Consider the following 21,432-nt stretch of genomic DNA (forward strand, 5'->3'; position numbering starts at 1 on the left):
CTCTTCAGGTCCCTGGCCTAAAGATGTTATAATTCATTATTACACATGAAAACCATTAACATAACTTATCTGTAACAGATTCTGAGCGATTTAACCATATTTGTGGTTGCCACTGCTCATCACTGTTCGAAAAAGGAAAGGAAAACAGATGTTTGGAAAAAGATGAGCTTAAAAAAAGGGGGGATGGGGACATAAGGGACTAGATGGGAAGGACAGATTTTGTATCCAAGAGTCAAAACTCAGTCACAGATTTCCTGCCTCAAGTGAGGTATCATTCAGCTTCATTAATACAACATATTAATATTCATCTACTTTAAAAAGCTAATACTCCTAACATGCTTTGAGAGTCTTAAGATTATGTGGTAAAATAGATTCATACTTCTACCTACATCCGAAGAACAGAGTTCTATATAAAGTACATAACATGATGGGTGAGCAATTAGCTGATGGACTGGGCTCAAAGAGTTATAGCAAATGGGGTGACATTAGGCTGGTGGCCAGTCACTAATGGGGTTCCACAGGGCTCCATTTTAGGGCCAGTTCTCTGTGATGTTTTTATAAATGATCTGGATGCAGGACTCAAGTGCATGCTAAGTAAATTTGCAAATGACACTAAGTTAGGAGGAGCTGTTGACTCCCTCAAGGGCAGAGAGGCCTTGCAGAGAGACCTTGACAAAATAGAAGCTAGGCAATCACCAACAAAGTTCAACAAGAGCAAGTGTCACATTCTGCACCTGTGATGGGGCAACCATGGCTGCGTGTACAGACTCTGGAGAGCAGCCACAAAGAAAGCAATCTGGGGGTTTTTGTTGCCAGAAAGTTGAACACAAGCCAGCAGTGTGCCCTGGCAGCCAGGAGGGCCAACCATGTCCTGGGATGCATCAGGCACGGCATGGGAAGGGATTGTCCCACTCTGCTCTGCGCTGGTGCGGCCTCACCTCAAGTGCTGTGTGCAGTTTTGGGTGACACAATGTCAGAAGGACATAAAACTACTAGAGAGTGTCCAAAGGAGGGCTACAAAGATGGTGAAGGGTCTGGAGGACAAGATGTGTAAGGAGCAGCTGAGGTCCCTTGGTTTGCTCAGCCCAGAGCAGAGCAGGCTGAGGGAAGGCCTCATGGCGGCCTGCAGCTCCCTCACGAGGGGAGCGGAGGGGCAGGCGCTGAGCTCTGCTCTCTGGGGACAGCGACAGGACCCGAGGGAACGGCATGGAGCTGGGACAGGGGAGGGTCAGGCTGGGTGTTAGGGAAAGGGTCTGCACCCAGAGGGTGGTCGGGCACTGGGACAGGCTCCCCAGGGCAGAGGTCACAGCACCGAGCCTACCGGAGTTGAAGAGGTGTTTGGACAATGCTCTCAGACATATGATTTAGTTTTTAGTTAGTCTTGTGTGTAGTCAGGAGTTGGATGATGATCCATGTGGGTCCCTTCCAACTTTGGATATTCTATGATTCTACGATTGTGTGCCAAAGAGCTACAAAGGGAGAAAAAAAAAAACAAAAAAAAAAAACGGAGTGGAGCAGTGGAGAGAGGAAGGAGAAAGAATAAGCAAGGAGAAGCAAACCATGGGAAAGAAAACTGAACCTTTGCTATCTCTGACCAACTGAAACTCCACACACAATCTTGCAGTACCTTCTTCAGCTCCAGGCCATTCAGAAATGGAACAAACAAGGTTCAAGGGAAGGGATGATGCCGTATTTCATGAACGTTTTTAAATATCCCTGTTCCCATCATAAATAACACACCAAATTGCTAAGAGTCAACAGATTTCAGAAGGCCCGCTTTACGTCACACTGCACATTGTAAAGAAAAGCATGAGTATTTCCTGCACTTGACAGCAAAATTCTTTATTGTCTGCAATTCACACGCAAGGTTTGGAGAACACAGCAGGATGCAGCAGGACAAACACTGCAGTCTGTATAAGCACCTAATTTTACCCCACCCTACCATGAGCATAGCTGCATTTTTCTAAGAATAGGAACACTGTAATTTCATAGCAAGTTTTAATGATGCTTTAAAACATGTGCATGGATTTTTCCATTTCTTTTAAATTTCTCAACATAAATGTAGGCATAGATTAAGAGAACTCTACAGTCAGCCTGTTCTAGAATACCACTGCCATTAAGCCTATTAAAAGAAACAAATGACCAAACAGGCGTATATACAATCAATATGAAAGATTGCCCATCATTTCCATTATGGCTTTTTTGAAAAGCCAAAGGAAAAGCTATTTAATTTGAGCAATTCACTCAACCCACTTGGGGAAAATTAAGAAAAAAAAATAAAATCAAGACACAAACCCTACATGGTTCAGGTTGCCAGTGCTAATCTCAAAACCAACACCAGCAGACAGCTTGTGCCTACATTCAATATCCCAGCTCAGAACAGCCTTGGAGTCACCACCAGCTTAGCCAAGTGATTTCCGGTGTAAATGAAAGCTGCCACATATAAGTCTCAAGAAACAACAGAAGAATTGCCTAGCCTTCAGGCACACCAAGCTGTGGCAAGGAAAGTGGCCACCAACTCATGCAGCTGCCCTTAGTGATCACGGTGTGGGCACAGGTAATGTCTGCAGGCTGAGGCACAGCTCCATCATGAAACCAGAGCTGAAATCCACAGCCAGCTTTTCTTTTAGGTCAGTTGTACTGTCAGCCTGCTTCTGCATTTTCTCCAGCCGAGAAATGGGAACCTGTTTTACTGACTGCCAACCACCTACTTCACAGAACCTTACAAAAAAATTCAGCAGATTTACACTTGCAAAGTCTTCTTAAGATGAAAAAAGATTGTGTTGTTTTTTCTTTTTTTTTTTGAAGTGAGCAAATGCATTATAAGAGACCAAGATAACAAAAATGTACTGCACAGTTAATACTCACCCGCTCCTGACCAGCTGTATCCCAGATCAGAAATTTATGAAGCTCATTCCCACAAGGCACAGTTTTAGTCATGAAGGATGCTCTGAAAAGAAGAGTAGGGGGATCTCATTTATGGTTAAAAGAAGGAAGCAGCATAAATCCTTTACATGAGTGACATTGAATAAAAAATACCTACAGATCTTAGCCAGTTCTGCTGGGATAGACTACATGTAGGGAGCCACCAAAACTTTGATAAAATGCCTACAAAAAGAGAAAAGCCTCTGTGGTTCAGAGGGCTCATGAGCACAGGAACGCAAACGCTCCTGCCACTCACACTCTGATGCTGCTGCCACCTGTCTCCATCTTCTTGGTGATGCAGACCTGAGAATATGTCAGTCAGCATCATACCAGGCAACAAATGCATGAATTTTCAATTAAATCTAGGAGGATGGTCACGAGCATTTGATCAGTAGGGAACAGACAAGTCACCTGCTGAAATGCACAGAGTAAATCAATTAAATAAAGTTCTTCCCCCTCTCAGCCCAGATGAAGAAATCTTTGTCGCTTCTTTTATTTTTTGTAGGAAATGTGATTTGCCTATGGTTTCATAGCGTGACTTTTCTTCTATTAGGAAATAATTTTTTAGGCTTTTTCTACATTAGAGCATTTGAACTGAAAGCTGGATGGGAGAAACTGCCAAACTCTGGTAGATTTTTTCCCTCATGCTATCTGGACACTGCTGAGCAATTTCTGCTGCAAAAACTTTTTTCCCAGCTCATAAAGATGCATTTGATACAATGCACTGTCATTACAAAAGCACCAAATTATATCAAGGACATATGACTGATCAAAACATCTCCCGAGAATGATATACAAGAGTTCTTCTCTACAGCCATCTGCAAATTGTATGAATTTAACAATGCTGCACTGCATACAAAAATATTAAGGCAAGCAAACAAATAAATAAAAAGTAGCATTTTCTTCGGTTATTTTCAGGGTGTGTGCTTTCAGCTGTCATTCTTTTACTCCAAGTATTAAGCAACACTTCACAGTTCCAAAAACAGGAACTTCAGAGCCTCAGCAGCTACTGTAGATTTCAAGGACTGTATATTTAAAACTTTTGATTAATTCTGAAAAAATAATGACAACAAAAAACTTATCGACATAGTCATCCTACACAGACAAGTACTATCATCTGCATGCAAACTAGTCTTCACAATTTAATCCTCAAATAGAAAAATATTTTTCCTCTGTTATCACAATTGTGAAAATTAAAGGATTTTTTCCCCATTTGAGCAGAAGACATTTACTTGGCAACAACAACTACTTGGGGAAAAACGCTGATGATGACACACAAGTGAAGAACCACTCGAGTTTCCATCAATTTCTTCACTGCCAACAAGTGTCCTTCAGTCAGTAATGTTACTCATTATGTGCTTGCTTGGTTCCCTTCTCTCTGCCCATTTTTCTCTATTCATTAGAAGTGGGAGTCCAATATTGCCCTGGAATTTCAAAAAGTTCCTCTGCATTCAAAAGCAGAGGTTTGAAAGAAATCTTCCAGCCCTCCAAACACCTCTCAAAAAATTACCCATCTTTCACAGAAGATTTAAAACAGCTATAACACACAAGAAAGATCAGCCTTTCCACCCAAGTTACTCCTTTGTGAACATCACATATTCAATTCCTCTCCCATAAAAGATCAAGAATTTTCAAATTTTTCCAGGTAATGCTGGACTTGGCAGATTTGTCCCTAGGATATTAAACGAAAAAAAATTGGAATTAAAATGAGCTACAGGACTAATATGCTTCTGATGGTCTGAAATGCAAAAGCCTGTCAGTTTTTATAAAGAGCAGGTGTTAATTATACTTTGTTTAAATTGCATTATCATGTCTTTTTCAAAACAGGGACAATGTGACATCCTAAACCCAGATGAAAGCACATCCACACCTGGGAACAGGCACTGTCAATATCATGGTCCAGCCTGACAGCATGCACAACTTAGGAACATTAAGGGTTCCCCATCATTCTTCTGTCACCACTCAGCCATGGGATGTCCTGGTCATTGTGCAGATCATAGCCTGTTTGGGTTGTTAAGCTCCAAGGATTAGATCTGATACCTCATTGACCACTGGGAACTAAAGTAATTTTAATACTAAACTCTTATGATCAAAGCATCATCTCCCATGGGAAGTTCTTGATGAGTAAGAGACCTAAGATGGGTATAAGACAGGTGAAGAAAAATGTGATAAATTAAAAAGAGAACAGTAAAAAAATGATTCATAGGATTATTTAGGTGTTATGGGCTCACTAGGAACTTGCAGGGAAAAAAAATAAACAATTATGGGGTTCTTTTTCTGTTCCTTTGTGTTCTTGGAAATCTGAAGTATCTCTATGTTTACACAAACACAAAAAATATCAGTTTAGCCTCAAGTCCTATTTCTGTGAAAACCAAAGCAACTAGCTTTTACTTACAGAGATTTCCCAATTGTTCTGCTGCATGGAAAGTAAACAATAGTACATGTAGCATTCACCCATTGTCAGCTCATATACATATAGGCTCTCTCTATATGAAAATATATAGAGAGAGAGACGTATATGTCTATAACAAACATTTTACCATATTATACCATACACTGGACCATGCAAAGTGTGGAAGGAACAACACCTGGAAGCCATGGCCATGCCCAACACAGGTCAGTAGAGGTCCTGGGCAGCTCCAGCAAAGAGGTGATTTCAAGAGACATCATTCATGTGAGAAACAAGGCACAGCTCTGACAGCCTCTCCATCAGAGAGCACATGGCCATAAAGTAAGTTGCAGCCCACTTTGTGTTCCCAGAACAGGGAGAGCAGAGCAGAGCTGGTTTGGGCAGCCCCAGGCTCTCTAAGCAGGTAACACAAATGGAAAGCCATTCAAGGAGACTAAAGGGTTCAGTGAGATTGGCAAAAATGCAGTGTTCAGAGCCCCAAAAGTAAGGAGAAGAGAAAGTAGCTCAGCTGAGGGCAGTGTCTATATAAGAAAAGTGATATTATGCAGGGTACTTACCCAATAGTAGGACTAATATTGTGATCAAAGTGGTCCTGGACGAATCGACAAACAATGCTTGATTTCCCAACCCCGGTATCCTGAAATTAAGGAAAAGTATGACAGTGAACTCAGGAGACCTTAGTTATCTGTATTTTACCTGAAGAAATAGTCAGATATTTTCTGTGACATTATTTTTTTTTTCTAGTGGCAAGTGGGGCAGGTGAAATAGTTCAACAGAAAAGAAAGCACAGGGATTATTACTTTTTTAGTGTCAGAATTATGAAAGGTTCTCCCCATTCCTCATCCCAAGACTTCCCTCTCTTGAAGCCTTGTATTTTTGGGGTGCATTTATATTCCTGTTGGAAGGAGTGCAGTACTTCGAGCACAGCCATTTACTTGTTAAAAAAAAAAGATGCACTTTCGAACACAGGGTGCATTACCCAGCAAAACCATGCGCCAGAGAATAATTTCATTCAGGCCTGTTGAGGTATTCAGGTATTTTTGAAAAGGCAGGAATCCAAAGGGCCGAATCCCCTGAGATGTGCAGCTACCCCTGTGCCAGCTGTGTTGCTGGACTGGGGTGGAGCAGCGCTGCTTTAAACGCGACACAAACTGCTCTCCACGCTGAGATGCAGAAGGCTGCTTCGACTTGCACTTATTTCCCCACCACAATCAATAAGCAAAGATAAGAGCAGTGCAACACTGAAATCAAATGCAGAATCCCTCCCAGACGAGGGGTAGGATGGGGAGAGGAGGAAGGGAAGAAAGCTTGACATTACTCAGAATTACTATTTTAGGCATTTAAGATATGAGCAACTTCCCCTCAAAGCAGCATTTTTCATGTTCCCTCTGCTATCCTGAGAAGCTTTGTATGTTAGGTAGCAGAATATAAATACAGAGAATTACAAAGGAAGGGGAATAGCAATATCACTGTGTCTCCCAGAGAAATGCAAAGAGCCTTCTTAGAGACTAAGAGGATGCCAGGAAATCGATCCTGACCTTTCCAAGACATCAGCGATGACTGCCCAGGGCCCAATCCAAGTCACTAAAAAGTCTGTGGAAAGCTTTCTACTAATTTCATTGGAACTAATTGCAGAAACTCACCTAACATCCATTTGTTTCTGCATTTTAAGACATTTGAGTAACTTACACAAATTTATCAGAAATTGCCAAGACAAGACAGCAGTTTGACAGCACTACGTAACTACATTTAAAAAGAAAAAAGCCTTTGCCTCTCCCGTAATCAATTTTGTCATTTTTATCTTTTTTTCAAATATGAAAGAAAAAGGATGCCAGTATTTAATTTCCTTCCTGTGTTTAAATGAAACTATAACACCACTGCAAGAAATCTTTATATACTGCACTTATTAGAAAACCATCATTTCAACTCTCATATTTAATTCAAAGTTCTCCTTAGTCAGCTTAAAAGCCACAATAAATGCTTGTGCTACACAGACAGTTGTTTATCTACCGTGTTCAATCGATAGAAAAAAAAAAAGATCAAAGAGAGTAAGTGTTTAAAACCAGCCCTGTAGCCTTTGATCAATAGCAGCAACACATCCTATTGCTTTTCCCAAATTTTGCCTTCATTATCAATTCCAGCTGACATTTCTGTATAATTACTAGACCAGGATAGCACAACACATTTTTAAAAAGACAATTCTCTGTGCTGAAACTGAGAATCTAATTATTATTCTGGATTTAAAATGCTGTGGGAAAAAAAAAAAAACTACCACCCACTGAATGTGAGGAATTATGTTTCCTTCTTGTGGGGACGTAGTTTCTGCCACTGCATTCGAAACTAGATATTGCTTCATGTGACCTGATGGTACTTTAGTTTCGTGTACTTTTTTTCTGCTCCCTTGATGGGTCACTAAGAAGGGCAACTGCAATTACCTCTCTTAAGCAAGAGGAACCCAGTCACCAGCAGGGACGTGCCATCCACACGCACAGATTAAAGCCCAGCTCATTTAATGGAAACTCCTGCGTCTTCGACTTCCAGTTCACGACTCCTGCTATGATTTCATGCTAACGTTAACTGAACTTCAGAAGTTTCTCTTTCCCTCACATCTCTCGCAATGAGCACAGCTAAAGTCAAGCACATGCCAGCTATGTTGTTTGCCCTCAAATACCTTACAGGCACCCTCAAGACTTCGCTGCTGTGGTTGCTTTGACTAAAGAGAGGCCAAAATTTACCCTTGGTCTAACTCCAGTGAAACCAGTGGACCTGGACCACCAGTGAAGCCAGCCTACACTTTCCAGGAGCAGTCAGTTTATGGCACAAAGGGGTTCAGCCGAAAAAGCCCTCCCATCTCATTGCCTCAAGGGTCTGAATGGCCAGCTACCTGAGCATCATTAGAGCCCAGAGGGGAAGGGAATGAAACAGAGAAACCTTCCTACTTTAGGCAATGAGTGTCATTCTACTGCTGAATTTAAAGCTGCGCAGACAACTTTCAGTTTGCAGTACCGTGCCCACAGGCATCAGGTAAAACACCCACCTGCCCGAAAGCAAAGCAAAGCATGGTGCGTGGACGTTATGCAACAACTTGAAAACTTCGTAGAAATCTTTTACTGCTAATCGGACCTTATATTTTGCTGACAATATTTAGGGAATGACTTTCCAAGTAGCTCTCACAAAAATGAAAGCAAGCATGGTTGCTTCAAAGAAGTAGAAACGTCATTCACTTCTCAGCAATGCATTCAATTTAACCTCCTCACTACAATATGCAAAGCATTCCTGCTACCACCTGCTTTGTTCTTTGCTACATGGTCTTTCCCTACATATATTCATTTTTCTAAAATGTGATGAGGATGATCATCCTTGTTGTGTTTCTTTTTCTTCAAAGGATTATAACAGACCTGTCAAGCCACATGCCTTGCTAACACTCATGCTTGTGGATGACTTCTTTTTTCAGTTCTCAAAGTTCTGATGTTCACCAGCTTTTACATCCTTTAATCTGGTTCTTTTGTTTCACTCCATTGGTATACATATAACATCAAACACACACCAAGGAATAAAATTTTGGCCTATACAAAAGGTCACAGCAGTACTGAGCTGAGTGGATTTGACAAGCTACAGAAACTGGGAATACGTCCTGAGGGATTATGTCACACTTTAAGGAACAGATCCTGTAATTCTTCTGAAGAATCCTGATCCATGGGAAATCCGAGCCAAGGGTTTCAGCACTATGTAATGCACATGCAATGATGGGGAGCATACCACCCCATGGAAGGAACAGCAAGCAAGAAATATGTCTGTAATGACGACTCTGAGCCGAGAGTCCTGATCCTGACGCATTAGCAGTGACTGAGGCAGGCATACGCAGTCATCTGCATTGTCAGAAGAACAGTTGGATGAGTCACTCATGGGACCAACCGCATGTTTGCTTTTCTCCTTTCTTCTTCACAAGCCTCGTAGCACATTTACAAAATTTCAGTTATAAACTGCATTGTACTGAGACGAGCCAAAGGGGTGGGGTGGAAGGAAAGGAGTAGAAATGTAATCCACGGTAAGCAAACCGCTGTTAGTTCACTGAAGTGGCCACAACTTCAGAATCTCCCCCGGTCTGCAAAATGGATGTGAAAATCTAAAGCAGCATCAGATGGTTCTGATAAATACAAGGAACCAGCACAAGCATGACCGATTCTTGATTTTTTTGCTCCATAAACCTGAAAACACATTCTCTACTCCTCTGAAATCCTTTAACCACAGATTGAGGCAGGAGGATTTTAAGAGCGCCGGAGCAGAGAGCAACATGCCACAAAGCTCGGTGCTTCCACCCACACTCCTGCTCACAGAGAACCACCCCATTTGGCTCTTCTCTGCTCCCATTACTGTAAAGAAGATGAGGCTACATTTCAAGCCAGCAGAATTACAGGATGCTGGCAACTAATCTGCAGGCAAACAACAACCGAGATGCTGATTTCTTCTGGCTGATCCACAGCAGCACACGAAAAAAAAAAAAAAAAAAAGTTAAAATACGAGCCGTATATATTGAAAAAGAAAAGCATTTTCTCATTACAAATAGGCAGTGGGTATATTCCTCTATCCACTGTTCCAGATGTGTGCATTCTGGCAGGGGAGAAAAAAAAAGAAGAAAAAAAAAACAGGAAAAATTAGCTCTTTAATTAAATATGGATGTCTTGTTTATACCTTTGCACCACCGTAGGACTCAGTTCTCGAAGCACTTTTCCATGTGGAATGGAGCTATATGACTCCGTAAACACATCCCTGATTAGGGCCTTATTCTTTAGCCCAGATATGTAACAGCTTTTAATAGATTCAGATGGGTCAAGCCCTATTGTGCTGAGCAAACTAAATTCTTCATGTAAATTCTTTCCACATCTGAAACAGAATAAATGGTGAATTCACAAAAAAAGTCCATGCATTCTGTGACTGATGACTAAACAGTAGTCCTATAATTATGCATACTGCTGCAACAGCTATTTTATTCTTGACAGCACAGAATCCTTCTGTGCCATGTTAACACACAGGGCTTTTTAATATATGTAAAATTAGATAAACCATGCAAAAAATCTTTTATGACCCTAAGATTTTGGAAATGCAAATAGAACAAGAATACTATACGGTATTTCACATGAGGAAATGGCATGCTAAAAACAAACATACTGCAGAAACTGTCTTCTGTCCTCTACTTGCAAAGTAAGAAGAAAGAAAAAAGAACATCTGGTTTGTAATCACTACAGATCTCATGACTAACTTCCCATTTCAGCTTTAAAAGAGGGTTCAGATACCCTGGCGACGGGTGCCATAAAAATCTGCACTGAGAAGTAAAGGAGAACTGATCTCTACAAAATACCGATCAAACACATGGCTCCTTTGGAGGGATGGAAGTTTTCCCATCAATTTAGACAAATCCAGGATTCAATCCAGGGTATTTCAATTTGTATAAATTGAAAATGTCTGCCCTTCCAAAGCGTTTTTTGGTAATAACTAAGATTCATTCAGACGTGGTCTAGAGGCAGATGTCTCATTAGAGCTGGCAGGGTTTAACATGAGTCTTGCATATCGTAAGAAGAATGACCATACCTTAACAACCTGCAGGGTATTAATACTAAATGCTCAGGAAAAAAAAAAAAAAAAGAAAAAAAAAAGGCAAGTAAAGCATACGTTATTTTTCAACAGTAACGTTAGAAACTTTTGAAAGGCAAAACTCTTTAACCTTTTCTGTAAGCAGGAAGACTTGAAGCATGCCCCAAGTGGCTTCTACTGCACTTGGCGTGACTGCCCCTACACCTCGCACGGGAACACATCGGCCCTTCAGAGCCAGTTGCTGCCAAAGCTTCCCAAAAGCTCCCCACACTGATGAAAAGCCAGGCTGCAGGCAGAGGGCAATACTAGCAAGCTGTTGAGGTGCACTAAGTGCATGCACCATAAACAGCCACGGTCAAATAAGGCCACTAAGGGTCTTGTCAGTGTACCTTCCAGTGAGGTAATGCTGCCTTGTGACATCTGACAGACACAGAGAGGAGGGGAAGGGGAAGAAAAAAAAATAATAAAGGACAGATCAACATACAGAATAAGGATACAGTCAAAAAGCAGTACTGCTCTCATGGAAGAGGATTTGCTCAGAGACGAAGCTAGCTGCTCCTTATTATTGGAATAAAGAACAATTCCTGGCTCCCAGTCACATATTCATGCCAATGGACAAGTTTCTTGGCCGGTTTCTTACTAACTGAAAATAACAGAGAAGCCAGTTTATGCTCAAGATTTCCCATTAAATTCTCCCTTTTTGTTACATGCTGACCTGACTCCTGCCAGCACCACAACAGATAGCAAGGAGAGGTCCTTGCTTTGCTGACTGCAGAACTACCAGTGTTGAAGTAATTAGGATGTACAGATGAGAACACTTAAATTGGTATGAAGTTTTCAAAAAAGAGAAAACTGTCCTTTATCATCAGTATATTTAATATTTTTAATACAAAAGAAGGCGCTTAAAATCTCTGCAGCTGGCCAGGCAGATCTGAAGTAGAGAGATATGGTTTAAATTTTAGGGAAAGAAAAACAATCAATGAGTCTTAAACAAAAAAAAAAGGCAGAGACCTTTCATTTTAGTAGCTCTCCATACTGCAGCTGGTTTGGACTTGGCAGTTCAGCCTCTGCACATTAAAATAGCCGCTCTTTCCACTGTCAGAATTGGCCATGATTTAGTTTTTGATTTACAGCTGAATCCCCCTGGCCCATTCCCATTATCCACAGCAGGACTTTGATGGAATTTGAAAATTCGCAGCAGCGTAATCACATCGCAGTGCTGCTGGATGGCTGGCATTTTATTAGCTATCATCAAACAAATTGCTGGGCCTGCACTATCAAGTATTGGCAGGCTTCTGCAGAAATGTATGCTCAGCTCTGGTCAAGCCTGGTATCTCGGAGGAATGTTGCTCCTCATGCAATGACTGGCTTGCAGCACTCAGATATCCAGCCTGCATCTTTGCTGCTTGCAGAGATGCTAGCCCTTAACCCACAGGCATGTGGTATGGCTGAGGACAGGAATATTGCTGTCTTTTAAACTCCAACGAAAGGTAAAAAAATCCATGAGCCGAGCAAAAACAAACAAACAAACAAAGCTTTGCTATTTGCAGCCTGCTTTATAGTGCTGCGTGCCTGCCATTAACATTTCAGTCATTACTCAGAAGATCAGATGCAAGCAGCATTGCAATATTTTCCATGTCTTACTAATCCAGTTACAGCTGCTCTGGAAGGCTGTGGCAGGCAGCTTGAAGAGCATCTGAAACCGGCTTCGGGTTTTTATTGACTGTATGAACATACAAGGAAGAGTTATGCACAACAGATTCCTGATCACAGTTTCCAGGGGCAGTATTTGAATCCAAGAACCATCCTAACCAGTAAACTTCTGCTTGCCTTAAACATATCCTTTGTCCTTCCCTGTATTTGGGTATCACTTACTTGTCTGAAGACGCTGCAGTAAGGAGAAATAATATCTTTCAGGAGACCCGGGTTCAGAGACACCCCTGGGACTGAACTGAACCTGCCAAGCGTCGGGCTTGCCCCAGCAAAAACGCAGGCACTTGCTGAGGGGTGGTGTCTAGGAAGAAGTGCAAATAGCTTCTTGCTGGATTCAGTTTTTCCATCTGCAAGACGTATCAAGTGAGCAAACGCCACCGCTGCATAAGCACATAGATGAAAATGCAAGAGCAGCCCTCAGACTGACACACGGGCTCCCAGCTGCTTCGGGAACATAGAACTGCCTGTGACTGTAGGCTGAGCCAGAGGAAAGTGGGCTGAGGTGTCCTGATGCCTTGCTTCCGTGGTCCAAAGGACACACGCCTCATTCTGGCCACAAATAGTTTTTGTGGAATTCTAATTTTCTGTACATCCCCGTATGGCAAGAAATAGGTTATTTCCACGATGAGCAATCTGATCCTCAGAGAAGACCCTTTTCCTGTTGATTTGCTGGGAGCCACCTACCAGAGCTCAGCGCTGGGCTGTGGGTGCCCTGCTGCCCAAAGCAGCAGCATGGTTTTTCAGCCCTGGATCCGAGGCTTGTGCTTCTCCCCTCACTCCGCTCACCACCTTTAACTGACTTTATTTGTTACCTCGGGTACTCTGAAGGACTTGCACAAGCCCGGCAATGTGCCTCTGCAACAAGAGCTCCAAGCAACACCAGACAATTTTATGCCACCGGTGGCGTACTGGACACTCTGCAAAGGTCCGGGGGATACTTGGTCACAAAGCAAATTCTCGAAGGGAAGAACTGGAAGCAGAGTCGGCCTCTGGGACCATCAATGTGCTATCGTGCATTTCCCAGAATGAAAGGTGTTTGCCAAATGAACAGGAACATGACTGCTGAGTACTGGAGTGGAGCTCCTTGGCATCCATCCCAGCACAAACACCCCAATCTCGATGCAACTGGGTTTGTAGGGGCAGGGTTATTCTGCAGCTTCTCATTGTTTCAGTACAAAACACCACAGCTCTTTGGGTCATTTGTCAAGAACGTCCCTGTTTGCATTTCTGTTTCTCATACACTCTTCCCTAAACTCATTATACGTACTAATATCGGTCTCTTAAGTAAGTGGGTATATTACTCCCATGAAGTTAAGATGGTCTGCGTCAATTCTCCCACAGCAAAAACTACTCCTAGTCATCATTTTTAATTGCTAGTGTAATTTCAGGCCCATGCTGGTGTTGTGGAGCATGAAATAGCTGCAGAGTAAGGCTTTATCCTCTGGTGTGCATTAGAATTAGATCAATTCCAACTCCCTCTACAGATAGAAAATGCACTGCGTGTTCTCAGAGATGCTTTTCTACTCCAACCAGGTCGGTCTTGTTATATTACGGCACAATCCTTCCTCCTAGTGTTGCAAGGACTGTGTTTGGCACTGGAACTTTTGGCTCTGCTGGTCTCAACTCACCAGCTATTAAATGAAAATAGTAATGACTCGATTTTACCTTGTAACTGCATTATGAGCATTTCAATCTGTGATAGTTCCGAAGTGTTCAGATGCTACAGTGACAAAGAGCCACTGAAGTGCCTCAAGAGATAGCCAAGTGCTAAGTGAGTTTGTTTGGTATTTTTATGCACCCTCACTACCACCTGTATACCCTAATAAGCATTTTAAAACAGTAAAGTATCTGCTGGCCAGGCTTTAATGCTATCTGATCTCTGAGTCTATAATGTACCATCTGATCCCTTCTCTCTATTTGTTTTCCTTTTGCCCACATCGATTAGTAAAATGCTTACAGTGACTGCCAATTCTGCTTTGCCTCAAAGCTGGATGTCCCTACGGTCCTATCCACCTCTCCCGTTCCCACTCAGCCGTCATAGCAAAACATCTGCTGCCAGGTTTTGGCTCCCTTACCAATGTGATTATTCAGCATGTGGTTTCCTTTCACATGCATCCTGCACACATCCTACTGTGGAATTAAACTCAGGCATATACAGCTCCTCTGCTATCTGCTTTACCAGGAGCCAGCCAAATGCTGTCCTACTTGTTCTGCCATTTTGCAGATTTTCTCTGGAAGCTAAAAACTTGCTATATATTCACTGTGACAGTTTCTCTCAATTGCTCTCCACCAGGTCCTAGCTCGGTAATCTTCTAGAAACAGAAAACCCTAATGCCTGAGTTTCAAATACACCTTCTTTAATATTTTGCTGCATCCTTTTCCTTTCTCATAAAGGAAAAAAAAAAAAAAAGTATTTCCAACCTTCCCCCACCCCTGGACTGCAATATTAAGATCTCTCCATCTATCTACTTTTATCAGAGATGTGCCCAGAGACCCCAAACAAGATCATGGCCGGCCTCACTAAACTAGAAAGTACAAAAGCAAACATAGACAGCCAAGAACATTTTGTCATCCTGTCAAAGTGATGTGCTTGGTCAGAGAGGAGAGAGACTGAAGAGCAGCTAATGTCTATATAGGAGTTAATTGTAACAATAAATTCACTTTCATAGCAGCGTTCATACGCAAAGATATGAATGCTCCTAGGAAAGTGAATTTATTGTTGGAGCAGGTCCAAAGGAGGGCCATGAAGATGACCTGAGGGCTGGAGCACCTCTCCTGTGAAGAGAGGCTGAGAGGGTTGGGGTTGTTCAGCCTGGAAAAGAGAAGTCTCAGGGGAGGCCTTATAGTGGCCTTCCAGTGCCTAAAGGGGGCCTCCAGGGGAAAAAAAGCTGGGGAGGGTCTCTGTCAAGGCGTGTAGTGATAGGACAAGGAGTAATGGCTTTCAACTAAAAGAGAGGAGATTTAGACTAGATATAAGGAAGGAATTCTTCACTCAAAGGGTGGTGAGACACTGGCACAGGCTGCCCAGAGAAGCTGTGGATCCCCCATCCCTGGAAGTGCTCAAGGCCAGGCTGGATGGGGCTTTGGGCAACCTGGTCTGGTGGGAGCTGTCCCTGCCCATGGCAGGTGATCTCTAAGGTGCCCTCCAACCCAAACCATTCCGTGATATATAATATTATATGAAACCAAGCTGTATCCTAGAGAGCTGGCAAGGGTATTTGGCATTACCCTACTGTCATAACAAGGCCTCCAATCCCAAGTGTTTCATGCTAGGTGGGAGACATGGAGAGTTGCTGCTGCAGCCAAAAGACCTTTGGGATGAGCGGAGTGGCCATACCTTCCCTCCTCTCTCCTTCCCAAACACTTGGTTTCCAAAAGGATTCATCCAAAGTGTTCTCTTATCTCAAACCAAGACCATCAGCTACCTATTCAACTAGGAGGAACTCCACTAACTTGAGCTGAAAAATTGACTCAAAATGTGGAAAGGTTTCTCCAAATGCGGGGACTCAAAAGAAGGCACATTATCACCTTGAAAGAAGGCAAGACCGTGATGGAAAGACAATCCAGCCAGAAAAGGAGCTATATTTCCTTCATACATAGTCCAGCAATTGAAATGGCATTAAACCAGCAGTAAGGAACAAATCCTTGTTTTACACTGCAGTGGATGGCAGGAGTAGCAGTCGCTTCAACTATCTATGATCCAAGAAATCACAAAGTGGCACACATGACTGCTGTACACTAACTCACCCAGAGCTTATAAACCATGCTGCTCTTCTGTGAACTGCCAACTCCTTTTCTTTTTTTTTTTTTTTTCCCCTCCCCGTTTCTCCCTTAAAGTTGGCAAGGAGCTATAAAGCAATCTTCGTTTATGAGAAACGGGGCTGCGGAGGGAAAGGGAGAACAAAGAAGCTTCCTTCAAAGCTATTTTTTAAAATAACTCCAATACAGTAAAACTAAATAAATAAAACCATGAGGCAAAACAGAAATGTAATTGATGAAGAAAACATGGCCTGTGGGTCAGTACCGCAGCTACCGCAGCTTCTTTCTCTTCACCATGACTCAAGAACAGTAACACTGTAGAATATATTAAATAATAATAATAATAATAAACTTTGCAGCCAGCCTAGAGATTTAAAGCACAGGAACAACCAACTTAGCAAATTTTAAAGCTTGTCTGTTTTAGTAAGAGAAGAGAAGAGAAGAGAAGAGAAGAGAAGAGAAGAGAAGAGAAGAGAAGAGAAGAGAAGAGAAGAGAAGAGAAGAGAACCAACACAACCTCATACTCTAATTTAAATGTATATGTTTAATCACTGCATCACACTGCACAAAGTGCAAGCTAACCACATTGCCATGCTAGCATGAGTGTGGATGGCAGAGATATCAGTGCTCAGTCACTATTAAAATTATTTAGAAACTACTTCCCCACAACAAATTTCCAGCTAATTCTCCAAACCTTCTCTTATACGCTTCCTTCCCTTCACCAAACAAGTTATCAAATTCAGAGCAGTAGCTGAACTGCCAAGAGAAATGGAAGGCATTAAATTGAAATCAAAGAGCGGAATCTCAATCAATTTCTTCTGCCCTTGTCAGCATGTGGTAGGGGAAGAAGTGCCTAGCCTGGTGAAAAGGAAGATGGGAACTTGGTGCTTATTTGCATTCCTTCATCTTAAATTGTGGCTTTTGGGGGCACTGGCAAATTGCTTAAGAAGCTAAATCCCTTGTTTCGAACAGCCTCTACAGTTTCAAGTAAGAGCTTGACGTCTATTGAAAAAGCAGCTGGAAATTAGGTGGTATCAACCTAGCTAACTAATAAGATGAGAAGATGAAAGGAGAAACCCTTCAGAGAGTGGTCACTCACACACAGACCTCCTTTGGAGCAGCAGCACATGCCAAGGAACCTGCAGAAAAGCTCCCACTGGATGCAGGGGGCCCAGGTGGGTACCCAATAGCACAAAGTCTGAGGGCATCTTCAGTGAGACTTGCGCGTGCTTTACACTACAGTCAAGCAGCTTTTGGAGCACAACAGTGTGGTCACAAGCTGTGTAGAAGCAGTCCAGTCTTCTGGGGTCCTCAACATCGAAAAAGCCTCTGGCTGATTCAGTCACAGGGAACACCTGTGCCTCAAAGGGGTTGGCTCAAGACAGAACCCATGGCTAAGAGCAAAACCCCTCGCTACTTGACACTGCTGCCCAGGAAAGAAGCTGCAGCACAAAACCTAACGCTGTGAAACCCTTCTCCAAGGGCTGGAGGGCACTGCAACACAAAGGAGGGCATTTATTTGGGAAATAGCACCACCTGGTGACTCCTGGCACTAAGGGAGAAGGAAGTGAGACAACTTGGCCATACTGGGACAGGAGGGAGAGAAAGGAGCACTTGCTAAACCGCTCAAGTGAGTTGGGGAACATGAGCCTGGGTAGGGAGGGAAGATGATGACATGCTGAAGTTGCAAGAACTAGACAGGTGGGTCAGACAGAGATGGAAAGAAGAGTGCCTGAGCACCTTCCCTTGGAAACAGAGGCATCTCTCATTGCTGTTATCACCGCAGGACCGCTGCGTAACAATGAGTGGCTGGAAAGGCAGATGGAAAGGCTTCTCCATATCCCACAGATAAATCACTGTACTAAAGCACCAAGAAAGGAAACAAACTAACAAAACACTGCAAAGCATCAACAATGTTGACCGAAGTACCAACCTGAGGAATTTTTGTTTGCTCATTTTTAGGAGATCTATAGCTGTGGGACCTTATAGAGCCACTACCGTGCAAACAAGAATCATGCCTCTTTATTTGCTGTCTACTCATCTCTGAATCACAGGGTCCTCTTGACCAAAGTGTAATAGAGAAGTGCTAGTAAATTTACCCTCCCAAATGTCCCAAAAGAGATGAAAAAAAGTATTATCTCGTACTCCTTGATATACTCTTCCCATCTCTTCACTGACACCACCCTAGTTCACTCTAATGACCTCTCCCAGTTACTGTCTTGCTGATTTCCCAGCTCAGTACCACCAAATATATTTAAGTGTGATCACTTCCATGTCCATCACTTCATTTTTCAGGTGAGGAGGAGAAAAGAGTCCCATTTTACCATGGGAAATTTCCTATCGTGGTGGGTGGTGGTCACTGTTCTTCACCTCCCCCAGATAAGTAGGAGCCACGTGCAAGCTTAGCAGATCTCTTAAGCATGTCAGACCTTATCAGGGAGGAGCTAAAAAAGCCAAAGTAAAACAAAGAAAAATTGCAAGTCCTACTTCAATGCCTATATAATTTTACTAAGAGCACTATCTGGCAACTCAAATGGAGCTTATTTTCTGGTCAAACTTGGGAGACCTTTTAACATTCACACACGGATTTCCTTTTCCTATCCACTCTATCTCAAAATATACATGCATTCACAAAAATATGCATTTGGCATACTACTCCTCATGCAGGTAAATTCCTATTTAAAAGGCAGTAAAAACCCGTGTGAATAATATCTGCTTGAGAATTCAAATAATTGGCCCTGAACTTGAAAAATTAAGGAATAAGTGTAAGGAAGTAACTTACCAGTTACTGTACCTCACATTTTCAGAGATAACAAGGGGTGATTGCAAGCTGTTATCTCTATTGGCCACATGCACACGCACCAGCATAACAATCTGGTCAAACACCATTCATCATCATTGTGCAACGCAGTGATGAGAGAAACTAAATTCAATTTTCAGACTAAATACATAAATAACCTGAGGCTTTCATAGTTCAGTAAACACATTAGGCAACAGCATCCTGACAAATGTTGTTTTTGAGTACAGTTTGGCAGCAAAAAATGAGATAAACAATTCCGCGTTATTCTTTCCAAATCAAATTCTTTTTCTAAGTGAACCTTCCCCACATATATTTATAACAGTTGAAACTTTCCAAATAATCGTATGACAAGGAGATAATCTTTGACCCAAACTGTTTCACACGAGTTCCTTTTTACATTCGAACACACTGTCTCTTCCGTTGTCAAATCCTATCAGTGGGGTCATAATTCCAAAACTGACTTGTTAGTGTCACTTAATAAATAGCAAGAAAAAAATATATATATACATATGCCTGTCCCCATATAGAATTTATTTTAAATCCCCCAGTCAGTCTGGAATCAATAATCCAATCCAAAGATTATAGTTTCGTATTACAGATTGCCCACAAAACCCAGTCTGGATGAAAGTAATTTGGTTTTCTGCTCAGACGCATGAATTCACTTTCTTCTATTAAAAGAAGGCACCAACTCTTATGCAATTGACTTTATGCATATCAATTAGGTACAATATTTGAGGAAATGGCTCTTGGTATTCAGTTTACTATTTCAGTAATATAAAAATTGTCATGTGGTTACCTGGAGAATTTGTAAGAGAGCTGAATTACCTTCGAACTTGCCCATCCAAGCCCAGCAAGCAACTCAGTTCAATGTTCAGACATTCCTCCCCCCAGTTTGCTACTAACTCGTCTACAAAGTATTATTGCATTTCATACCAAAGAGGAAGGAAAAAGCCACATAAATTATGAGTGCCAGCTGAAACACCAGTCAAAAACTTGGATTCTAGAGAAGAGAAAACCTCTCATGCACCAATGGGCAACAGAGAGGAAGAAGGCAGTTTCAGAGCGCAGCTATTTAAATAAATTTCCCTTAACAAATGGAAATCAGCATCGCAGCTCTGATCTTTGCTCTAAGTTAGCACAGCCCCACCAAGTGATACAGCACCTGAGAGCTACCAAAGGCAAACATCTTGTTGCCCTCATACGCTCCCTCTGCCCCATGCCTGCCCCTCATATGTTGGGCCTAAGCCATCCATGAAGACCACTTCCAGCAGCAGCTTTACATTGGCCAGATACCAAAACTCTGTCAAATACTCTCCTGCTGCTTATCAGTTCCCTTCCAGCTGATCCACCCAGCACCTGTAAGATCAGTAATCTCTCATGGCCATTGAAGGTAGTCTCCTTTGGTGAGCAGCCTAAAGGTCAACCAGCTGCTAACACTGTCTTCTTTATCCAGGAGACCCTGAAACCCCACCCAGTCTTTGGAAACCTGCATTCATCAGCTTTCCAGACAAATTACAAAGAGTGCCTTCCCTCAGGCCATCAAGGGAAGGCAGTCAGCTGAGATTTACTGGAATCTGCTTGTTATTTTGTTATTTGTTATCTACATACTAAATGGCACCATAAAACCCTTGAAACTGGGTGGTTTTGTTTCCCAAACTGATGGGCAGGAATAAGAATGGAAAATAGGAGTAAATGTGTAAAATGTGTAAACCTAAGCTAGATTTTTTTCACCAAACCATTATGTTTAATTAACTCAGATTAGTAGTGATTTCATACTCATCTCATGTGTTCTCTAGACCTAAAGTTCTCCCTAGTACTATAAGCACCACCACTTATTTTGTAGTGTCATGTGAGGACCCACCTGGTGCTTTCCCATGAAAGTAAACAGAAGCGGTAATGGCAAATACAGCATAATAAAACCTGGGGCTGAGTTTTTTTATCCATTGATTTACTGTGCACGGTGCTGTGAACTTACTGAAAGTAAAGATACCTGCACCAAACAGGCTAGTAAATGGACGACTTTATCAGCATAAGGCTACATCCTTGAAGCAGCTAGCTGCTTGAATGTTTTCACCTCCTGCTGATTTCAGCAGAGATGAAACCCTGCGTCTCCCAGAGCTGGTACCACTAGTGCCATGGAGTTTAGTTTTTCAGGAAAAAGCCCTTTAAATGAGCAGAAACGGGTTTTGTTGCCGTTATCATTAAGGCACCTTCCACACTCTCCACCACAAAA

The 21,432-nt window shown here is 42.3% G+C and overlaps 1 protein-coding gene across 3 annotated transcripts in view; it reads right to left on the minus strand.

Annotated features, from left to right (window-relative positions):
• Window positions 1-21,432, minus strand: part of RAB31 (RAB31, member RAS oncogene family) — a 64,192-nt gene that overhangs the window by 32,629 nt on the left and 10,131 nt on the right. For all 3 annotated transcript variants that reach the window (XR_004781364.2, XM_035564137.2, XM_035564138.2), the window contains exons 2-3: window positions 5,893-5,972; window positions 2,869-2,950 (exon numbers count right to left, since the gene is read on the minus strand). Coding sequence is in view for 2 of the 3 variants with exons in the window: in XM_035564137.2 (XP_035420030.1) it covers window positions 2,869-2,950; window positions 5,893-5,972 (162 nt within the window). In the remaining variant the exon portion in view is untranslated. The remainder of the gene's footprint in view (window positions 1-2,868; window positions 2,951-5,892; window positions 5,973-21,432) is intronic.

This window comes from Cygnus atratus, chromosome 2 (assembly GCF_013377495.2).
Source record: "Cygnus atratus isolate AKBS03 ecotype Queensland, Australia chromosome 2, CAtr_DNAZoo_HiC_assembly, whole genome shotgun sequence".
NCBI lineage: Eukaryota > Metazoa > Chordata > Aves > Anseriformes > Anatidae > Cygnus > Cygnus atratus.